Raw genomic sequence first — 22,155 nt, forward strand, 5'->3', positions numbered from 1 at the left:
TACATGATACACCCAGGCAAGTCCACATGCATGTGCAGAAAGTTCATGCACACACACAGCCAGGTCAACATACAAACACATACATACACATATGCAGAAAGAACTCAGGCTAAAACACACATGTGAACTCCTAAACACTTGCACGTGTACACACAATCACACACACACACACAAACTCATACACTCTCACCTCCCCCCACATTCACATTTGTGTATAGGGTGCCCAGCACATAGACGTGCCCCCAACAGGGCTGGCTAAGTGAGTGGAGAAGCCCTATAGCCCAAGATCATGAATCTGAGATCTCATCTGTGTGCACATGGACATGACAGCTTTTGCACAATTGCTCAATAGGGCAGCTTCCCCTGTGCTGCCACAGTGCCCATCACTTACAGCAAACAGCCATTAGAACAAAGACCACATAAAACAACACATGCCCCAGCCCAGGGCAGTGGCCCAGTGTCTGGGAACTTGGCAAAGCCAGAGAGTTTCGGCTGAGCCCTAGGCTGGGATGAGCCCCTTGAATATTGCTGTGAGTGGGTGGGAGCTGTTTCTGCACACCTGTTTGCTCACATCTGTACTCACACTCCAAGTTATATCCTTGGGGAATCACCTTGTCTCTGATTTCTGGTTTTGTGGGACTTGGTTAGGATGCCCACCTCCTACCCACACCCTCCACTGGCCTTCCTGCCCATGCACACACAGACACAGACACAGACACACACACACAGACACACACACACACACACACACGCCCAGACACCGGAGCTTGGGGCCTCAGTGGGGGCGAGGCCCTCATTACCTTTTCTAATCCCTTGCCATGTTTTCTCAAGAGGGTCCCCTGTAGAGACAACGTCACAGGGTGATCAACCTGGCAATTTGCGTGGGGTGGGACATGGGGAGCTCACATGTGTATTCACAGGGAAAGGGGCTAGCGGGCATCTGCACCGTACAGGGAGCTGGTGTTTGTGTTGCATGAGGGGACATGTGTATGTCTTATTGACCAACCCTCAAAAGGTGTGAGAGAGACAGGAAAGAAACTGAGAAAGGAAGAGAGAGAGAGAGAGAAAAGAAGCAAAGATAAAGACAGAAATACAAAGCCAGAAAGAGAACAGTCACTGCCAAAATATAATCCATTTACATTTACTGTACATATGAGGCTCTTGGTCCTTGGGTTAACAGGAAATCAAATGGGCTCCATATTCAGAGAGACCTGAATTTGAATCCCCACTCTGGCTTATATTTACTACGTGACCTTGAGCAAGTGACTCCTCCGCTCTGACCCTCATTTTCCTCATCTGCAACTGGAATTGGATTTAGTCAAAGGATTGTCATGAAGGTGAGCTGAAACAGCAGCTATGGGAAGGTCGGCACACAGGAAGCCATTAATAAATGTGGATTCCCTCATCTCCCTGCCTACGAGTGCATTGCCTGTCGTTGGGTATGCTGCCACCAGGTGGTTAAAGACAAAGTGTCAGGTTGCAGCCACCAAGAAGTGAGATGAGCACTAGAAAACTCTGGACAAGGTGAAATCTTTTAACATCTTTGTCTCATGCATAAAAAGGGACCCAAATGCTTTCACTGACATGTCTCTACCCTTGTGCGTGTCTGTATATTACCACCATCAACAATAACAATATTAGCTCTGATTTAGTGAGCACTGCCTCTGGGCCAGTCACTGGGATGAGGACTTTAATGCATCATCTCATTTAGTCCTTACTACACTCAGCGTAGTTGCTGCAATTAACCCCATTTTCCAGAAAAAGATACTGAGGCTGAGGTAGAGTGACCTGCCCAGGGTCACAGAGAGAGACAGAGAGAGTGGCTGGGCCAAGATTTGACTCCAAGTCTGCCCGACACCAAAGCCACAATGCTGTCTCCATGTAAACACCTGAGTGTGTGTCTGGGATTTCTGTGTGTCTGTGTGTGGGGAGGGATGGGGGAGTAGGGTAGGCAGAGGTGGTGAGGGGTGACAGAGGAACAGAGGCTGGACCCTAGGACTTTGGGAGAGTCAGAAGTGGAAGCAAGGATCAGCATGGTGAGGACCTGTATTTGAGGGGGCTGTGAACTCTTCAGAGCCTGAAGGGGAGGGCAGAGGAGCCCCCTTGACTTTTACCTCCTTTTAGGTTGGGGGAGAGACCCAGGTATACTGGGGGCATCTAAGCACAGGATGAGGGTGAATCCAACTAAAGGGCGAGGGCAGAGGTGAAGGGAAAGCTGGCCCCCTTGTTTTTGGGGGGGATTGATCCCTCCTCCTTGCGACTGATCAGGGGGCCGGCCGGGTGGGCATGGCATCCCTCCCTCCCGGCCCCGCCCCTCCCCATGCCCCGCCCCGAGACAGACACAGGCACATCTAGGCGAGAGGTGGTGGGACGGTGGGTGGGGGCCGGTGGGTGAGAAGAGGGCGCTGGGTGAAGGGGGTGCAGCCGCGCGGCGGGCCGAGTCCAGAACATAGAGCGGACGGACAGACAGACGGATAGACGGGCCTCTACTTACGATCATCTGTCAGCCGTGGTGGGGGCGGGGTGGTGGGGGAGGGGGGGAATAAGGCACCATGAGTCTCCCCGGAAGGCCAGGGAGGGGGCGGCAATGGCACTGAGGGCCCCAGCGCAGCCCCCAGGAGGCATGGTAGCAGGAAGTCTGAGTCTCCCCTGCATGGTGGCCTCTCTGTGACCCCTGCCCTCCAGAGTCTTCCCCATCCACCCAGGAATGTCCTCCCTTTTTGTACTTTGATCTCAACTCGTGTGCCATCGCTGTCCTCAGGCCCCCCACACCTCCCCAGATGCCCCAGACCAGGACCTGGGGACCCCAGCCCAGACACACCCCTCCGATGATGTTGGGGTCCCCCACCACTAACCATCAGCAAGTTTCCCCAGCCTCCATTTGGCAGCCTGATCTTTGGGCAGCCTGAACTTTGGGGATCTTGGTCTGTGTTTCTGAAGGGTCTCAAATGCAGATTCCTGGTCTCTGGGTGACCCCTGATCTCTGCTTGACCTCTTAGACTTGGATGCACTCGGTGACCTCTGGCTGACCTCCTGAAGCCCTCTGGTCTATTGGTCTCTGACCTTTGAAGTCCATGATGTCTCTCCTCCTTGTCTCTTGATTGACCCCTAAAGTCCTTTGAGGAACCTACTAATCCCTAGAAGGCCTCTATGACCCGTAGATGCCCTTGACCCCCAAGGTGACTTCTCTGCTCCCAGACCAACATCTTTGTTTACTGGGTGATCTGACCTTCAAATGATCCCTTGACCCCATGTGTGACCTCTACATCCCTTAGACATCTTTTGATTCTAGGTGACTAATCTTCGAATAACCCTGACTGACGTCTGAATGACCTCCTTGATCTGTTGATGACCCTCGACCCATGAATGACCTCTCTGATCTTTGAATGGCCCACTGACCTCTGGTGAACTCTAAGAACCTTGGATGACTCTTGTGCCTGACTGACCTCTCTGAGCCCCAATGCCTTTGGTCTGATCCCTGTAGTCTCTAGGCACCAAGCTCTCTGGACTCCCACAGGGGAGGTGGCCTAGGTGTCCCCTGGCCTCCTGCTGGGCCTCACCGTTTGGTCAGTGAGGGGTGGCAGAACGATGGTCTTTTCCATGGTGTTCATGACCAGCTTCCATAACTCCTTCAGCACCCGCTTCAGCACCGTCTTCTCACAAATTTTGGCAAAGAGAGTCAGGCTGGGGGCGAGGGGCAGGTCTGAGAGAGGGTCTGACTGGCCTCAGCCTGCGTAGACCCTTTCCCTCAACACATCCATCTTCCTTCCTTCTTTCATTCCATCCATCCATCCAACCACCCATCCATCCATCCATCCATCCATCCATCCATCCATCCATCCATCCATCCATCCATCCATCCATCCATCCATCCATCCATCCACCCATCCATCCACCATCCTTGCATGAACTTATCCTTCTCCCCACTCATCCATCCATCCATCCATCCTTAGTCATTCATCTATCTATTCACCCATCACCCACCCATCCATCTACCCATACATCCACCATCCTTGTGTGAATTTATCCTTCTGCCCATCTGTCCGTCCGTCCGTCCGTCCGTCCATCCATCCATCCATCCACTCATCCATTCTTTTTATCCATCTGTCCTCCTAAGCATTTATTTTTTAACCCACCCATCCACCTCATGTCATTTATCTATCCAACCACCACCCACGCATCCATATAAATATTTATCAATCTATCCTTCCAATTATTTACCTACCCTTCCTTCATTACTTTATCCATTCATCCCTTCATGCCTCCACCCATCAAACCATCCAATCACCACCCAGCAAACCATAGTACTCTCCAGGTCAGCCCATAGGTTTCTGTAGCCCCAGCCCCCTAGTCCCTCCCCTTCCAGCCCTGTCCATCAGTCTGGCTCACTTGCTGTCCAGCAGGTCCATGATGGGTTGTAGCACGTTGTCAGCATCCTGGGCCACGCTGCTGCAGGCACTGGCTGGAACATTTCCTGTGCCCTTCACCTGGCTAAGGATGTCACCCATCTGCTTGACACACTCCTCAATGTGCGGCTGGAAGCTGGGGACAAAGACAGGAGCAGGTCAAATGGACTCTTCTGGCCTCCCAGAGGAAGGACCAGATGAAGACCACAGAACCTGATCTCTGGACCTTGACCTTATATCACCAACACTAGGGAGCCATGGCCAGTAACAGAGTAAGGGGGTGGGGACATAATAACAGCAGTCTCAGCTACCATCTTTACTATGACTCGGGCACTCTGCTAAGCCATTCACCTGTGTTGTTTATTTCATTCTCCCAATCCTATTCAGGTACTATTATTATCATCATCTCCACTTTACAGTGAATAATGTAAGACTCAGAGAGATTAAGTGATCCACCCTAGGATACACAGCTAGTTAGCAATGAAGCCAGAATTTGAACTCAGCTCCATCTAATTTTCAGCCTGAGGTCTTTACCATTACATCTACTAAGCCTCAGATGCCCCAGGCTCAGAGGACTGGGGGCTGCCCACCCCCCCTGCCCCAGCCCTGGAGATGCCCCCACCTGGTAGCAAACACCCGGCTGAGTTCATCCAAGACATTGTTGAGTTTCACCTGAAGCTCCTTCAAAATGTCACTGGCCTCGGCATCCAGCTGAGAAGGGAGGAGGCAACGTCAGGTCTGGTTTATGGAGTATCCATATTCCCGGGCATTTTCTCATTTAACCCAGAGAAAAGCATCTCGATGGGCTGGAGAGGAAACTGAGGCACAGATGGTCAAGCAGCTTGCTTGGGTCTGAGGGAGTGGCTCTGGGGCTTGCAGGGACACAGAGGCAGTGGTGATCCCGCCCCATCTCCGGCCCCGCCTGGACTCCACCTCACCTCCTTCCCTCCCATGGCTTCGAACATCTTTTCAAGCTGAACTCGTAGCTGTTGAGTGTTGTTCATGAGGATGCAGGGCTGGGGATGGGAACAGAGGAGAAGTCAGGCCTTGGGACCCCTCCCCAGGGCCTCCCCACCCATTTCCAGGGACCTCAGGGTTGGTTTTAGGGTCTGGGTCTGGAGGAAGCTGGGGGTCCCACAGTGGGGTCTGACAATGGAAGATACCATTTGGGCCCCGGTTCCTGGGCTGCTGGGGGAATTTTTAGGGATGGGGGGAGCAGGGAGAAGGACTCAGGTAACTTCCACCAGGGTCTCAGCTGGACCTGGTGGGTCTAGAAGAGAGCTCAGTTCTCTGGTAGCACCAGGAAGGAGATTCATTGTCACACACCCACAATCTCCTACTCAGACCCAAAGCTTTGCACATTCACAAATACCCTGAAGGCTTCATTCACAAAAATGGTCAGAGCTGGGGATGGGATCAGGGTTAGAATCAGGGTTAGGGTTGAGGCTGGGATTGAGGTTGAGGCTGGGACTGAGGCTGGGATTGAAGTTGAAGTTGGGTTTAGGCTTGGCATTGGTGATGTCATTGAGGTTGGGGTTGAGGTTGGGGTTAGAGTTGGGGCTGGGATTGGGGTTGTGGTGGGGGTTGGGGTTGAGGTCAGAGTTGGCGATGGGATCAGTGTTGGAATCAGGGCTAGGGTTGAGGCTGGGCATTGAAGCTGAGATTGGGGTTAGGTTTGGTGTTGGTAATGTCATTGAGGTTGGAGTTGAGGTTGGGGTTGACAAACTGATGGCATATTCTCTCAAATCCAGAAGCATGCACACAGTCAGAACACCCCAGGCACGCAGAGTTGGATGCACAGTCACACACACACACACACACACTCACACATACACTATACCCAATTAGTCAATACAGTCAGACACATGCACTGAGATTCCACATACACAGACACACACAGCTGGACACACACTCAGACCATACACACTCAAACAAGCACAGCTACACATACACACACATTCACACTATATCATCAATACAGTCATACACACACACACCGACATCAACCCAGGGCCAGTGCCCTGGGAAGGATGGAGCCTGGGGGTGCTGAGTGAGGCAGGGAGAGGGAAGGACAGGGCCCCCCCAGGTCACCACTTTCTCCTTCTCCTTGGAGCAGTAGGAGGCAAAGTCCTTGGAGATGATGTCTGCATACTGGAGAAGCACATTGCTGATGGTCTGGGAAGTACACAGAGTAGGAGGACAGAGAGTGGGTGAGAAGAAATACTGAGGCCAAGGTGGCCTCAGGTCACCAGATCCCACCAAGAGCTTCTAGTGAGACCAGAGATGAACCTCAACTCCCATTAGCACCCAAAATAGCCTACTGGGCTTGGGCAAATTGTCCACACAGGATGACCATTGAGACACCACCAGACACCACCAGATAAAAACAATTATTTTGTGTGGACCCAGGTCTTTTTCAGAGTAATCAACCATCATATTAGCCCAACCATAAGCCTGACCTGATCTCTAATCTAATCCCAATTCCTAGTTGCAAACCCCAACTTCAACCCAGCCTATGCCAATCCAATCAAACCCCAGCCCCAACCCAGTCCAATGACCCTAATCCCCAAACTCACCCCAAGGTCCACCCAAATTCTACATAAATCCCCACACTCATTCCAACCTCGATGTCAAACCAAATCTGCATCCTAATAGTAACTCTAAACCGCAGCCTCAGATTCAACTCTAAACTTAACCACAATTTGGATCTCAAACACAAGCTCAACTCCAACGTCAATGACTTCATCAATCATGATCTCAACTCCAATCTTGATGACATCACCAAACTCAACCCTAACTTCAACCTCAATTCCAACCTCAACTGAGACCCCAACTTCAATGATACTATCATCCCCAACCTCAACCCTGACCTTAACCCCAATCCTAGTCTCAACTCTAGTCCCAGCCCTGACTCCAATCCCAACCTCAACTCCAACCTCAACCCCAAGGTCAACTTCAATAACATCGCCAACTGCAATCTGAACTTCAGTCTCAACTCGAACCTCAGTGACATCACCAGTCTCAACCCTAAACTCAACCTTAACTCCAACCTCAACCCAAACCCAACCCCAACCTCAACTCCAACTTCAAAGACATTGCTAACCCCAACCCTAACCTCATCCTCAATTCCAGTTTCAACCCTAACCCTGGCCTCAACCCCAACCCTGACCCTGACTCCAGCCATAACCCCACCCTCAACCCCATCAACCTCAACTCTAGCCCCAACCCTGACCCTAACCTCAAACCCAACCCCATTTCCAACCCTATCCCCTACTCCCACTCCCGCACCTTGGCAAAGCGCCTCATGTAATGCCCCACAATCTGGGGGTCGGGACACTCAAGTTTCTTGATGATCTCAAAGCTCTGGTTGAGCTGGGAGAAGACATCCACTACGGAGCAGGAGAACAGGGCATGCTCCGAGGTTTGCTGGAACTGCAGTGGGAAGGAGGTCAGGAGAGAGGAGAAGGATTAGAGCCAACAGCCCCCAAAGCCCATCCCTCCCATTCTTCTTTGGGAGATCCAGAGACCAGGGTCAAGGACTGCAGCGTTTGCTAGACTGAAGGCATGCCTGACCAGGTTGTTGAATCCCCACTGCTCTGGGGCAAGATGCAGAGAGCAAGGCTGACTTAGAGCTAACCTCTAGAGGTGGACACAGGGACCATGGGGTGGGGGTGGGGGACCAGAGTTGGGCTTGATGAACTCAAATTCCATATTTGTTGAATGGACAAAAGATTCTGAAAACCCTGAATGAGAAAAAGATGGCAGACCCCTTTCAAAAATTGGCCCCACCCCAATGGCAATTTTTGCCCCGTTGGATCACAGAAGGAGTGAGGCCACTGTGGGTGGACCAGGAGCTTGGTCATGGGCCTGCCTCTTACCCCATCCTTCTTGTCTCGCTCCAGGGCCCCATGCAGGAAATCCCGGGATACCTCCTCATTCTCATCAAGCCATTGGATGACAAAGGGTTCAAACCACCTGGAATGGAAGAATCAGGGTGGAGCCCTGCTGCCTCTAGCTCCCCTCGCCATCTGCTCTGCCTGGTTCCAATCCAGCACTGGGTGGTGCTGGGGGCAGGATCCTCTTCTATCTTGCTCTCCCTCAGACTTACCCTGTGACCTTGAGTGGCTTCTCCCCTGCTCCCCTTCCCTACCAGGCCTCAGTTTCTTCTTCCATGAAAAGGATGGAGCAGCCACTGTCAGAGCAGGGTACTGCCTTAGGGGAATACTGGTTCAGATAAACCCAACCCCAACCTTGGGCAAGTAGGTTTGTTCTCTGAGATCCCCTTTCCTATACACTAGAAGAGCAACTATCCCATAACACAGCTGTGAGCAGTGAATGAAAGCACAGAGTATGTCTTTGGTAAATGGCAGCCACTCTCTCATTCCCCAACATGGCATGGAGTCAGACATTCCAGGTTCAAACCCTGCCTCCATCACTTACTGGACCTCACCTTGGACCAGTGGTTCAGCCTCTTTGATGGATGCATGAATGGATAGATGGGTGGAAGGCTGGACAGGTGGAGAATGAATGAATATATAGGTGATGAATGATGCACAAATGGTTTCCTCACCCACACGATGGGAATTACAATGATCCCATCACATAAAATCATCAAAAAGATTAAATGAAAAGCAGAAGGAACTACTCAGCATGATTACTGTTCTTCTGATGATGATTAGTAATTTTCAGGGCTATAGGAGTTCACAATCTAATTGCTGGGAGTCAAGAAAACTGGGTTTGAACCCCACCTGTACCCCTGATCCCCAGGTGACCCTGAGTAGGTCAGCCCTCATCTCTGGACCTCATCCTAGCTATTGGTTCTTCAGTCCTGGCTTGGGCCTGAGGCAGGGAACTTACGCGGGGTACTCAGGCACGCGGTCCTTGAAGGCAGGAAGTTCTGCCACATACTCATTGTAGAGCCACTTGACCTTGAAGTGGAGGTTCATGTAGTCGGCGCTCTTGCATAGGCGATGCTTGTCATGCTCTGGTGAGGGTCGGGGAGGGGGTTGCAAGGAAGGGGCAGCTCAGCCAGGAGGGTCTGCCACCCTCAGCCTGTCCATTCTGACCATCACTAGTGTCTGACCTCAGGCATGAGCATCCAGAATAGTCACAGCCTTGGAGGGGACACCAAGGCACAAGTACCTCCCATAGGCAGGCTGGAGGACATGAGGGTGGGGGGCTCACCTTCCATGGCATACTTCATGTCCTGAGCAAACAGATTCCACATCACTTCGGCACTGATTTTACCCACGTTCAGTTCCTGGGGAAACCTGGCAAAGGTCACAGGAGTATGAAACCTTGGCAGACAGAAGCCAGACTGCATGGGCTGGTTTCCTTTACCTGCCCCAGGGGGCAGTGTAGGGCAGGGCAGGAAAGTGGAATCCATATTCAAGTTCTTTCACAGCCACTGACTTGCCGAGGGATTCTACATGAAGACCCTACTTCTCCCTGAGCCTCCTTCCACCCATCCATCCATCTCTACAACCACCTATACATTCTTTCATCATCTACTCATCACTCATCCATCCACACACCCACCCATTCACCCACTTGTGCAACTGCAGTACAGTGAATTGGTTCTGTGTGGCCCTTCTAGCCCTGATCTCGTAACGCCCACAAAATCATTGGATGGGACTATGCAAATGTGGTGCTTGTGCCCCACCAACGAGATGGGACAGTTTTTACTAATGCAAATAAGGCTCATGGAACCTTGTGGGGGGTGAGAGCATGCAAATAAGGTGCATGGAACCCTTGTAGGGGATTGGTCAGTGTTACCATCCCACTAGGCTTAAAGGGAGTTGATCCCAGATGTTGGAGGGAGGGACCTCACTACCATCGAGAAGAAAAGCCAGGGGCAGAATGTGGAGTGGACCCAGCGTCCCTGCACTGAGAACCTCTTAGACCCAGGAGACAGAGAGCTGAAACACTGATGACAGCATGAGATGGCAGCAGTACCAGCAGACTAGTCTTGCTGACCCATGGAATGAGAGAGCTGAGTGCCTTCAGGCAGGAGGCTTCCTGGCAGAACGGGGTACCTCTGGGCACTTATCAGCAGAGCTAAAGAGTTTTGTAACACTTGCCTAAGCAGGGCAAAGACGAGGGCTGAGAGCCAAGAGGTGAGAGTGAGAGCCAAAAAACCAAGAGAGAGGCATGCTTGTAGGCATGGCCAAGAAGAAGCTGTCCTAATAGAAGAGCTGTATCATGAGTCATTCCTGTTACTTCTAAGTTGATTCTGATCCTAAATTTTAAGCCATTACTTCCCTAATAAACCCGTAATCATGAGAATGGTCTGCAAGTTCTGTGTGATCATTGCAACGAATTATTGAACACAGCAGAGAAGTAGAGAGTGCCATGGAGGGATGGCTGGTGCCAGAGTTGGTTAAAAAAAAAAAAAGTTTAGAGAGAGGAGGTATGTCTGACCTCCATCTCATAGCAATCAGCACTGAGCTGTTGCTGATGTTGATTCTCCTCTATCCCCCTGAAGTTAGATGAGGTCTGATGCCTTGCTACTTTTACCCAAAATATCCACTTGTTCATTCATTCCTCCATCCATTCATTACCTGCTCCTCCATCCATTTATTACCCACTCATCCATCCACCCATCCACCCATCCATCCATCCATCCATCCATCCATCCATCCATCCATCCATCCATCCATCCATCCATCCATCCACCCCCCCACCCCCCCCCACCCATCCATCCTTCTCTTCCTCCTTTTCTCCCTCCCTCCCTCCATCCATCCCTCCAACTAGTTATCCATTTGTTACCCATTCATCCATCCACCACCTATCCATTTACCCACCCATTCACTGATCTATTCACCTATCCATCCATCCATCGTTTTGTCCATCTGTCCATTCATTTATCCACTCCTCAGCCCATCCATCCAAAATGCCTGACTTTAACTTCATATCTAAGTAACCAGAAGATGTTAGCACCCCAGAGTTTGGGGACCCTCTAGTGCTAACCTTGGGGAGATAAAAGAAAACACAATAGCTGATTCAGATACACACAGATGAGAATTCCTACAGACACGTAAACCCACAAACCAAAACTGTGTACACACTCATACAATTACACAATACAGAATATTATATATTTAAGTGTATTCCACAATTATACACACTTAAACCCCTAGACCACAACTATACACAAAATTACATACACTCACACGTCTAAGATATAATGTAATCAGACAAGATCGCCTTAACACACGAGACACAGTTATATGGACATTAACATGATGACCCTCAGACAATTAAATGCACAGACACACTACTCACTGGTTGAGGCAGGGAGTGTAGGAATTCTTGTCTTCCTCAATGATGGACACTATAAGGGTGATCAACTTGGACCAGAAGTCAAGGTTCTTGATGCTGGGGCCCTGTTCCTCTGGGGGAACCTCCCCCTTCTTGGCCTGAAAGAGTATGTGGAGACACTGGTGAAAAGGGGTCCAGGGGAGGGTGTCTCATTCAGTTCGTCAGTGAGGGGCAAGAGGTTGATGAGGAAGGGGCCGCGTTAAGGCGTATGTGTTTCAGACAGGAGATCTGTGTGGAAAGGAACTGAACTCATGTAAACTGGCCCAAACAAAACCCACACTAAGGCAGCTCAACAAAGGTTAATTAGGCTAACTCATAAAACTGAATGGAAATTAATGGAATTTAACTTAAATAGACCCAATTCCACTAAACCAAATGGAACTTAAATGAGTTCAAATCAAGCTCACTTAGCTTAAAAGTTAACTTTCTTCAGAGTGAGTTCAGTGGAAGTGGACTTGGGTCCAATTCCACTGACTGGAGTAGAATTAAACATTACTTGATTGAATTCAACTCAAGTTAACTCAATTGGATTGAACGTAATCAATCTGTCCAAGATCAACTCAATCTAAATCAAAGTAATGGAAATAAATTGACCTCAACTGAATCCAACTCAACCCAACCCAACTCAACTCAATTCAACTCAGTCTAACTCAACCCAACCTAACCCAATCCAACCCAACTCAATCTAACACAACCCAATTCAACTTTTGCTGTCTCAGTCCAACTTAACATACTCAAGCCAACTCAGCCTAACTTTAGGGAGTCAGTGGAAATAAATGTAGCTGAACTCAACTGAAATGAGTGCAACTCAACCCAAGTCAACTGAATTTAACTGTATAACTCATTAATACAGTTCATCCTAACTCAAGCCAAGTGAACCCAGTCAAGAGCACCTCCAACTCAAGGCAAATTAGTGAAAAGGACTTAATCTGTACTCAGTTCAATTCAATTCAATTCAATCCTACTCAGTTCTGCTTCTTAACTAGCAATTTTAACTTAAGTGAAGCAAATGGAAATAAATGACAGTGAACTGGCTACAGATGAACTGAACTCAACCCAATTTAGTATTGTTCACCTCAACCCAGTCAAACAAAAAATGACTAAGCTCAACTCAAGTCAACGGAACGTAAACGAACAGAATGAAATCAAATTGACCTGAATTCATCTTCTGTGTTACCACCTGTTGAAAGCTCAAGTTGGAGTAGGGGCCAACCCGGGCTCCCACAGTCTCCCATGTAGCCCCTCTCCCTGTACTAATCACCCTGGGTTGCAAATTTCCAATTTGTGTATCCTTTCCTCTTACTAGATGGTAAATTCCTTGAAACCTTATTTACAGCCCTGGGACACTGTATGTGTAGATAAATGTCTTTTGAAAAGTCTCAAATAAATTGAGTTGAACTATATTCAAAAAAATTAAATTCTACTCAACATTTATTGAAAAGTAATGATGTCAAGTACACTATCTTGTGCCAAACTCAACTGAGTTTAATTCAAACAGAATTTACTGAGCACCTACTGTGTGCCAGATGCTAAACACTTAACTATATTTTATCTACAGGTTGTATGTCACTAAATTTTCTCCCTAAACACAACAGAGAGTCCCTGATGGGGCAGGAGTAAAGTGGGTTCAGAACTCAAATTCTAGTAAAAGACCGGACTTAATGGTCTGACTGAGACTGGAGGAACCCTAGAAGACATGGCCCCCAGACTCTTTGTTAACCCAGAAATAAAACCATTCCTGAAGTCAACTCTTCAGACAAAGATTAGACTGGACTATAAAACATAAAATGCTACTTGTGAAGAGTATGCTTCATAGTTCAAGTAGATATACAAGACAACATGGGCAGCTCCTGCCTGGAGGTGAGATGAAAAGGCAGAAAGGGATAGGAGCTGGTTGAATGGACACGGGAAATCCAGGGAGGAAAAGGGGAGTGTGCTGTCACTTATAGGGAGGGCAACTAGGGTCACATAAAAATGTGTATATAAATTTTTGTATGAGAAACCAAGTTGAGCTGTAAGCTCTCACTTAAAGCACGGTAAAACAACAACAACAACAACAACAAACTCCTTAATAATGAGATGTGGGTTTACGACCCTCATTTTACAGAGGAAGAAACTGAGGTCCAGGGCAATTAAATCACTTGGGAAGGGGTGGAGCTAGGACTTGGGCCAGGGTCTGATTGACATTCACTATTCCCTTCTGCCCCATCCAGGGTCCTCACCGGGTCTGTTTGATACTCCCGGCTGTAGAGTTCATGACAGTTATTGAAGATGTACTCATAAGTAGAGTTGAGGCAGGCTTTCACACAATCCTTCACCACCTGGCTGGCTCGAGGTGGGCTCTGAAGTTCTTGCACCTGGAGGGAGGGAGACAGGCATAGGCGGACACAGCTGGAACAGGGGTACCCAGGAAGTGGCTACAAGGGGTTCTGGACTGGGTCCCCTTTACTACCTTCATCCGAAAGAAAGTGATGCTGGTGAGAAGGTCCACAGTGGATTTGAGGTCCTGGAGTCTCTCCGGGCTGCTGGCTGGGAAGTTATTCTGTTGGGAATGAGAGAAGTGGGGTTATGGAAGAAGGCTGGGAGACAGTCTGTCAGCTTGTTGTCCTGTGGTGGCTGGCGTGTTGCTGTGATGATGGAAGCTATGCCACTGGTATTTCAAATATCGGCACGGTCATCCATGGTTGACAGGTTTCCAGACTAAAACAGACTAGGAAGAAAGGCCTGGTGACCTACTTTTGAAAATTAGCCAATAAAAACCTTATGAATCACAACAGAATATCATCCAATATTCAGCAATACAGTGCTAGAAAATGACCCCTGTAGGCTGGAAGTTGCTCAAAAAACACAGTGGTCATAACAATGGGCTCAAACATACCAATCAATGACCATGAAGATGGCATAGGACCAGGCAACGTTTTGTTCTGTTATACATAAGGTCACCATGAGTTGGAGCTGGCTCAATGGCAGCTAACAACAAGAACACAAGAGTACCCAAGTTTCAGGAGGTGGGTTAGGGGTCAATGAGAGCACCTTGAAACAGCTGGGGTCAGCTTGGATGCACCGAGCACTTTGGGGCAGGTACTGCCTGCATATACGTCCATGTGTCTGAAGAAGGCACTCCACAGTTTAACATGGGTCCTCCCACATGCGCACCTGCTAGCAGCTGTCCCTTCCCAGCACACACAGGTGTGGGGTTGAGCCCGTCATCATGCGCAGGCTTCTTACCCGGTACATGGAGAGGTCGATTCGCAGCGAGTTATGTAGCTGGTCCAGGAGTTTCACAAATCGCTCTTTCTAAGGAGGCAGGGGAGGAAGGAGGACGGATGGAGACGACTAGGAGGTCAAGTGCAGCAGCTAATGGTGGCCACCATATTGACATTCTATATACTAAATGCATCACTTTCACCATTGAATTGAGCCCTCATCACATTTGTTTCCATTCTACAAAGGGGTAAACTGAGGCTCAGAGAGGGAAAGTGACTGGTATGAAGTCACACAGCAAGTCAGGTTCAGACTGGGGACCTGGGCATCACATGGGGTCTGAGCAGCATGGGGGATCTCCCACCTCCCCCGGTCCTGGCCCCTGAAACTGACCCCAAAGTTGGAGGCAGCGAAGCGGTCAGAGGCAGACACGTTGGTGGAGGCGGTGGTGTGTGCGTAGTAGGCATTGATGTTGGCGAGCAGGGTGCTCATGACAGCAGGCACCCCAGGGCACATGTACTTGGAGGAGAGGCAGGCAAAGTGGCTGGTGGGAGGGAGTAGGAGGCACTGGGCCCAGCGTTCAGCCACAATGGGCCACGTCCCCCCAGGTATTCCCAAGACACCATCTGTGAGAGACCCCTGGTCCCCTAGCCATTCCCCTTCCCCCTGCCCATTTCTGTCTTTCTGAGTTTCTTTCTGTCTCTGTCTTTCTTTCTATCCACTTTGGTTGCCCTATCTTGTCTCTAACTCTGCTCTCTGTTCCTTGTAACTTCAGCCCCCAGTGCTGTCTAACTAATAGAGAGAATTACTTATCTCTCTACACCCATTTTCTTTCTGGCTCCTCCTTCCAAGAAGCCCTCCCACCCCAGATCTGGCCAGTGTCTACTCGGTGACTTCCCCACTCCAGTTTTCTGAGCCACCCTCTCATGCCCACCCCGGCCTACAGCCTCACGTCATGGCTTGGTAGATGGACTCAACGCCGTAGCGCATGGCAAACTCATCCACAATCTCCTGGGCTGTCTCATCGTAGTAAACCTTCCAGGCGTCATCACCCTTGGCATCAGGGATCTTCACGACCCCGTTGTTCTGCACGTCCGTCACGAAGTGGAACAAGTTCTACCACGGGGGTGGGGGTGATAAGGTGTCTGAGGCAACTTACATCGTCCATCCATCAGTTTACTCATTCATTCACTGATTCATTAATTCATCTATGCTTGCACCCATCCACTCATTTGCTCACCCATGCATTCAGCTACCCTCAAATTCACCTCATCTATCCTTCCAATAATTCAACTACACATCCATCTGTCCATTCATCCATCTACCTCTCTATCTACCCATCCATCTGCCTGTCCATCCATTCATCCATCCAACCATCCATCCATCCATCCATCCATCCATCCATCCATCCATCCATCCATCCATCCATCCATCCATCCATCCATCCATCCATCCATCCATCCATCCATCCATCCATCCATCCATCCATCCATCCATCCATCCATCCACCCGTCTACCCACCCATCCGTCTGCCTGTCCATCCATCATCCACCCACCCACCTATCCATCCAACTACCCAAAAGTTCACCCATCTGCTCATTCTTCCAATAATTTAACCACACATCCATTCATCCCATCCATCAACCCACAACTTAATCTTTTCATCCAACAGTTCATCTTTCCACCCATTCAGCCATCCATCCACTCACCTATATATCCACACATCAATTTATCCATTCATGCATTATCTATCTGTCCATCTGTCTACCTGTTCATCCATTCATCCATCCATCCATCTACTCCAAGATTCACCCATCCACTCATCGGTCCCTCCAATAGGGACATGCCACACATCTATCTGTTCATCCATCTGCCCATCACCCACCCGCCCGCCCATCCACCCGTCCGCCCATCCGCCCGTCCGCCCATCCGCCCGTCCGCCCATCCGCCCGTCCATCCATCCATCCATCCATCCATCCATCCATCCATCCATCCATCCATCCATCCATCCATCCATCCATCCACTCATCTATTTATCCACCCACAGACTCATCTATCCATCCATTTATCATTTTACCTACTCATCATTCATTCATCATCCATTAATTCAACAAACTGTGTTGGGGATGGGGCTCTCCCCAGGAGCCCCTAGGCAGCTGGAAGAGACAGATGCAGAGACAAACAGCCTGCCCCCAAGGGTTCAGGACTGGAACAGATGGAAAGACTTGGAGTTGGGTAATATGAATCTGTCTGTAAGGTCAAAGAGGGCTTCCCAGAGGAGGGGGCCTTGAAGCTGGACCTTGATGGTTGGGGAGAAGTTTTCCAGACAGAGGAAATGGTGTGAAAAACAGTCATAGGTGCCAGAAGGATGTGGACAGTGTGGCCTGAGAGAGGAAGGCAGAATTGGGGCAGGTAAGAATAGTGAGTAGGAGGCAGTATGGGAGACCACAGTGGGCCTTGAAGGCTGGACAGAGCAGTGGGCCTCACCTCGTGCAGACAGGTGTACTGGACATGGTAGGGGGCCACCTTCTCTTCGCCTTTGATCTCCACACTGATGTGCAGACGGATGGCACCCGACACAGCCGACTTGTCAGTCCGCTTGTCTGCAGTGCAGAGACAATGGTAATATGAAAGGCAGAACTTCCCAATATGCCCTGGGTTATTTTAATGTGTCCCTGGGTGATGTGAATGGTGAATGTGCTTGGCTGCTCACCAAAAGGTTGGAGGTTTGAGCCTACCCAGAGGCACTTCTGAAGAAAGGCCTGGCAATCTACTTCTGAAAGATCATAGCCATTGAAAACCCTAAGGAGCATAGTTCTACTCCAACACACATGGAACGATCATGAGTCAGATTTGACTTGATGGCAACTGGTACAGGTATTTTAACGTATGTGTGTGTGTTTTCCACCCAGACTCCCTGAAATTAAGGCCTGGTGTCTTGTCTCAAATTGGCTTCCTAGGCTTATATAGCCTACTCCTTGGACTAGAATTTCTTAGACCCTGTTTCTCCCAAACTAGGATCCCAGATCTCACTTCCTCACTCAGATTAACTTCCTGGGTCTGTGTCTCTCCCCTTAGACTAGAAGTCCTTGGCCCCACTTCTCTCCCACACTGAGCTCCCAGGCCCTGCCTCCCCTATCAGATCTGGCTCATAGACCCTGCCCCTCCCATCAGATTGGACTCCTTGGGCCCTACTCCTCCCCAGACTGTCTCTCCCACCTGGCTGGCTCCAGAGGCCCCAGCCTTGTGCCCCTGCAGGACCTGCCCATGCTCACCCAGGTTGTACCACACGTCCATCTCGCCGCTGAGTGTCCGCACCTCAATGATTGTCTGCCCCAGGAAGTCATCAGACTCCCTCTTGAACCGCTGCTTCACACGGGATTTGATGTCATCATCCTCGTCCCAGACTCGCACTTTGATGCGGTCTGAGGAATTGTGACATTCGCTGTCGGGGGGGGGGAGCATGAAGCAGGATCAGCTGGGTGGGGTGGCCACTTGAGCTTCTTGGAGCCCAATCCGCTGCCCCAGCAGGGTGCTCTGTGTGGGGTCGTGGCGGGGGGTGGGGGGGCCTAACCAGGCACTTACAAATGGAAATTCTCCTCCCACACAGGGTTCAGGTTTCCATAGATGGTTTTCGTCCGTTTCTTGGTCTTCCCGACCTGGACAGTGACGTAGGGGTCACTGGAACCTGTCTTGTCCTTTGCCTGCAAGCCCTGGGCACACACCACTGGGAGGCACACAAAAGACAAATACACAGATGTGCACTCATGGGTGAGGAAAGCTGAGGGTGGATTGTTTGGGCAGTCACAGTCACACACTGCTCAATGGGGACACCTGTGACCCTGCTGTGGACTTTGTTCAAGAAGAGTTAACACCAGGGGAGCCCTTTGCCAATGAAGGGTGGGAAAGCACCCCACTCGCCTCGCTCCTGGGGTGAGACCACTCTGAGGTGTGTGCTCTATGCTGTCTTCCTGAGTGCCACAGAGGGACCGAGCTCCGGTTGCCCACAGCGTCACATGCTCTTTGGCGCCCCCTGCAGGGCTCCTCCCATTCATGCGGCACTTCCCTGTTCTTCACATGGGCTTCCTGGGGTGACCTTCGGGATAGCCCATGTGCCCTGAAGTTGAAATCATCATCTTGGGGTCTGGTTTCTAGGAAATCTAAATGAGGCCAGGTGTGGGTAAACACGCCAGCCGCCTCACCCCTGGATGGGGCCACTCCGAGATGTGTGCTCTACACTGTCTCCCTGAAGTCCCTAACCACCAAAAACCAAGCCTACTGCCGACCAGTCCATTCCAACTCACAGAAACCTTATAGGACTGAGTAGAACTGAACTATAGGGATCCCAAGGCTGTAATCTTTACGGAAGCCGACTGCCACTTCTCCCCCAGAACGGTATCCTAATCCTCGACAGTTAGGAGCGGAGTGCTTAACTACTGCGCCACCAGGGCTCCCTCCCTAGCCACACAGAGCACCAATTGCCCACAGTATCACCAGCTCTTTGGCACACCCTGCAGGGTTACTTCCCTCCCTGTCTCAATTCTCCACTCCCGCCCAACTGGGGCTTTCTGGGGTCATCGCTGCAATAGACAACGTTTACCTCTCATATCCTCTCCTTGGCGTCTGGCTCTGGGGTCACCTACCAGAACACATGTAGAGGCATAAAGGTTCACCCCACGAGGATAAACAAACAATCGTGGACATGGAGGCACATGGACACAGCCAAGAGAATGCCAACCAGGGGAGGAGTGGGAACGCTGGGCCCACCGTGAGTGCCCCTGGCCTCACCAGTGATGCTGATCTTGGCCGACCATTTGGACGTGCCGTCCAGCACGCTCTGCTTGACCGCCTTCATCTGCTGCGTGTGCGCTGTCTTGGTCACGGCAAAGATCTCCTGAATAAGCTCGAAGATCTCGGGCTTGTTGCGCTCCCGGATCTTCATGCGGTCCTTGAGCACCATAATGATGTTCTGCGTGCGGTCCTCCGCTCCATGCTTCGAGCTCTTCTCCGCCGCCCCTGCCAGGTTGCACCAGGCCGGTCACTGGGCCTGCCCACAGCCAGCGCTTCTTTGGTGCCCGAGGGGACCGCACTAGGGACCGTGGTGACAGTCTCATCTGTGGCGGCTCAGGTGGGTCACCCCGAAGAAGCTAGGCCTGCCATCTCCCGGAAACATCTCCTTCGAGTGTCCAACTCACTTCATAGCCTTTTCCTCTCGGGTACTGGCCTCCTCTCCTTCCCTGAGCCTCTGTCCCCTCTGAATCCCCGCCCATTCTGAGGCTCCTTCAGTTTAAGAGCTAACTGTAAGCCAGTCTCCTCCAGGGGAACCGCCACTTCTAAGCCCCTAGAAATTCTTACTCGTCCCTGAGCCCCACCCACCCTGCTTCTCTCAGATCTCCTTCCCTCTCCCTTCTCCTCCTCTCGTCCCCTAGCTCACCTCGCAAGGACTCCAGCTTCTCCCTTCGCCTAACCCAAAAAGCCTATTGCCTTCGAGTCGACATCGACTCATAGCGACCCTATAGGGCAAAGTAGAACTGCCCCATAGAGTTTCCAAGGAGCGCCTGGTGGATTTGAACTGCCAGCCTTTTGGTTAGCAGCCGTAGTAGGTAGCACTTTACCACTATGCCACCGGGGTTTCCTCCCTTTGCCTACCCATTGAACTCAATCCATTGTCGTCGAGTCTAGCAGCCCATAACCCCATCCCCAGCCCCCTTTCTCCAAACCCTCCCCTCCCGCCACCCTTCTATTCCCACCTCGAGAAACTCCCCTAGCTCAGGCCCGCCCCTCTGGCCCCGTCCCTCAGCCAGCAGAACCCAGCACCTTTGTCCTCACGCCATCCCTGCAGAGCCCCGCCCCTTTGTCCCCGCTCTACCCCACACTGAGCCGGGCAGCTAAATCCTGCACAGCAAGGAGACCCACCCGAGCCCCACCCACCCTTCCATCCCCGCCCCGTATCGTACCCCGCCCCAGGTCCCCCCAAACTTTTCTGTCTTGGCCTCATTCCTGCAGAGCCCCGCCCCTCTGGCTCCGCCCCTCACAGCCCCTCCGTTGTCATAGCCCCTCTTTGTGGAGCCCTGCCCCAAGCTCCGCCCAGTGCGAGGCCCCGTCCCAGAGCCCCACCCTGTGTGGAGCCCTGCCTTGCAGGGTGTTAGGACCCCATTCTCTGTCCCCACCCCGCACAGCCCAGCCCTACCCAGCCCCGCCCCTGCCCCCGCCCTCACGCTGCAGGCAGTCGGCGTTGAGCAGGTCCTGGCACTTTTCGTGGCACTTGACTCCGCATTCAGTGCAGCGCATGCCCTGTCGCGCGATGCCCCACAGCAGCCCCTCACACTCGTAGCAGTAGGTGGGCGTGGTGGCCGTCCACACCTCAAAGTTGTGCGGTGTCGTGCACGAGATGGGGTAGATTAAGGCTTGCAGGGTCTTCTTGTAAACGTGGTTTTTCTGCGGAGAGTGGGCGTAGCCATGGGCGCAGTGGCCTCAGGGAGGGCGCAAAGAAACCTCAGTCCTGCGCTGCTAGAAACTCCCGTGGGAAGGTGCGTTATCCGATTCCCCATAGCGAGGTATGCCCACCTCCTCGCCCATGTCTCCCGCTTCTCCCCCCAGGCCCAGGGGGCTGCGCCACTTCCAGGAGCCCCTAGCCCAATCCATCCCACCCAGGGCCAGAGGAGGCACCCGCGTACCAGCTCCTCGTTGTTCAAGGTGCTGGAGGCCAAGGCAGAGGTAATGCCTGCTTTCCGGGACTGGACGAGGGACTGTGGCCAGGAGGGACCGTAGACACCCAAGAGATCATCACCCCAGCAGAATACACAGCCACGGATGGGGTCAGTCAGCCATGGATTCCAGCCAGGACCATGAATTGGAAGCAGGTCACCAATGGCAGCCAGGAGCAACAAAGAATTGGAAAATGACATGGGCTCCAGGTTAGAAGGGATCATGGTAGATGGTCAGGCCCACACTCCTGGCCCCGCTGTGGACCAGATTTGGTGCCATGCTTGGCACCCCTCTATGGTGATGGCCACAGAGCAAAACCATCAGCCATGCCAAGGGCCAAGGTAGCTCAGAGGGGGAAAGACACCAGCTCTCTCCCCCACCCATGAACAATGGGACATGGAAAAATACGTACAAAGTAATATAGAACAATGCAACATATTTTTATGATGGTACTACTGACCTTCTCTTTGATAGATGATGCATTATTTCTTTAAAAAACCATGGTGGAAACTGGACT

At 51.2% G+C, this 22,155-nt stretch overlaps 1 protein-coding gene across 1 annotated transcript in view; it reads right to left on the reverse strand.

Moving 5' to 3' along the window:
• UNC13A (unc-13 homolog A) overlaps positions 1-22,155 on the reverse strand; it is a 101,555-nt gene that overhangs the window by 14,909 nt on the left and 64,491 nt on the right. Inside the window, exons 13-34 of the mRNA XM_049877379.1 lie at positions 21,608-21,679; positions 21,149-21,368; positions 19,719-19,946; positions 18,516-18,657; positions 18,206-18,375; positions 17,418-17,533; positions 15,883-16,046; positions 15,324-15,474; positions 14,955-15,023; positions 14,179-14,268; positions 13,949-14,083; positions 11,691-11,824; positions 9,591-9,676; positions 9,264-9,390; positions 8,285-8,381; positions 7,695-7,838; positions 6,498-6,581; positions 5,345-5,422; positions 5,029-5,117; positions 4,390-4,542; positions 3,561-3,684; positions 801-839 (exon numbers count right to left, since the gene is read on the reverse strand). Coding sequence (XP_049733336.1) covers positions 801-839; positions 3,561-3,684; positions 4,390-4,542; positions 5,029-5,117; positions 5,345-5,422; positions 6,498-6,581; positions 7,695-7,838; positions 8,285-8,381; positions 9,264-9,390; positions 9,591-9,676; positions 11,691-11,824; positions 13,949-14,083; positions 14,179-14,268; positions 14,955-15,023; positions 15,324-15,474; positions 15,883-16,046; positions 17,418-17,533; positions 18,206-18,375; positions 18,516-18,657; positions 19,719-19,946; positions 21,149-21,368; positions 21,608-21,679 — 2,712 coding nt within the window. The remainder of the gene's footprint in view (positions 1-800; positions 840-3,560; positions 3,685-4,389; positions 4,543-5,028; positions 5,118-5,344; positions 5,423-6,497; positions 6,582-7,694; positions 7,839-8,284; positions 8,382-9,263; positions 9,391-9,590; positions 9,677-11,690; positions 11,825-13,948; positions 14,084-14,178; positions 14,269-14,954; positions 15,024-15,323; positions 15,475-15,882; positions 16,047-17,417; positions 17,534-18,205; positions 18,376-18,515; positions 18,658-19,718; positions 19,947-21,148; positions 21,369-21,607; positions 21,680-22,155) is intronic.

Source organism: Elephas maximus, chromosome 3, assembly GCF_024166365.1.
Source record: "Elephas maximus indicus isolate mEleMax1 chromosome 3, mEleMax1 primary haplotype, whole genome shotgun sequence".
Classification (NCBI taxonomy): Eukaryota; Metazoa; Chordata; class Mammalia; order Proboscidea; family Elephantidae; genus Elephas; species Elephas maximus.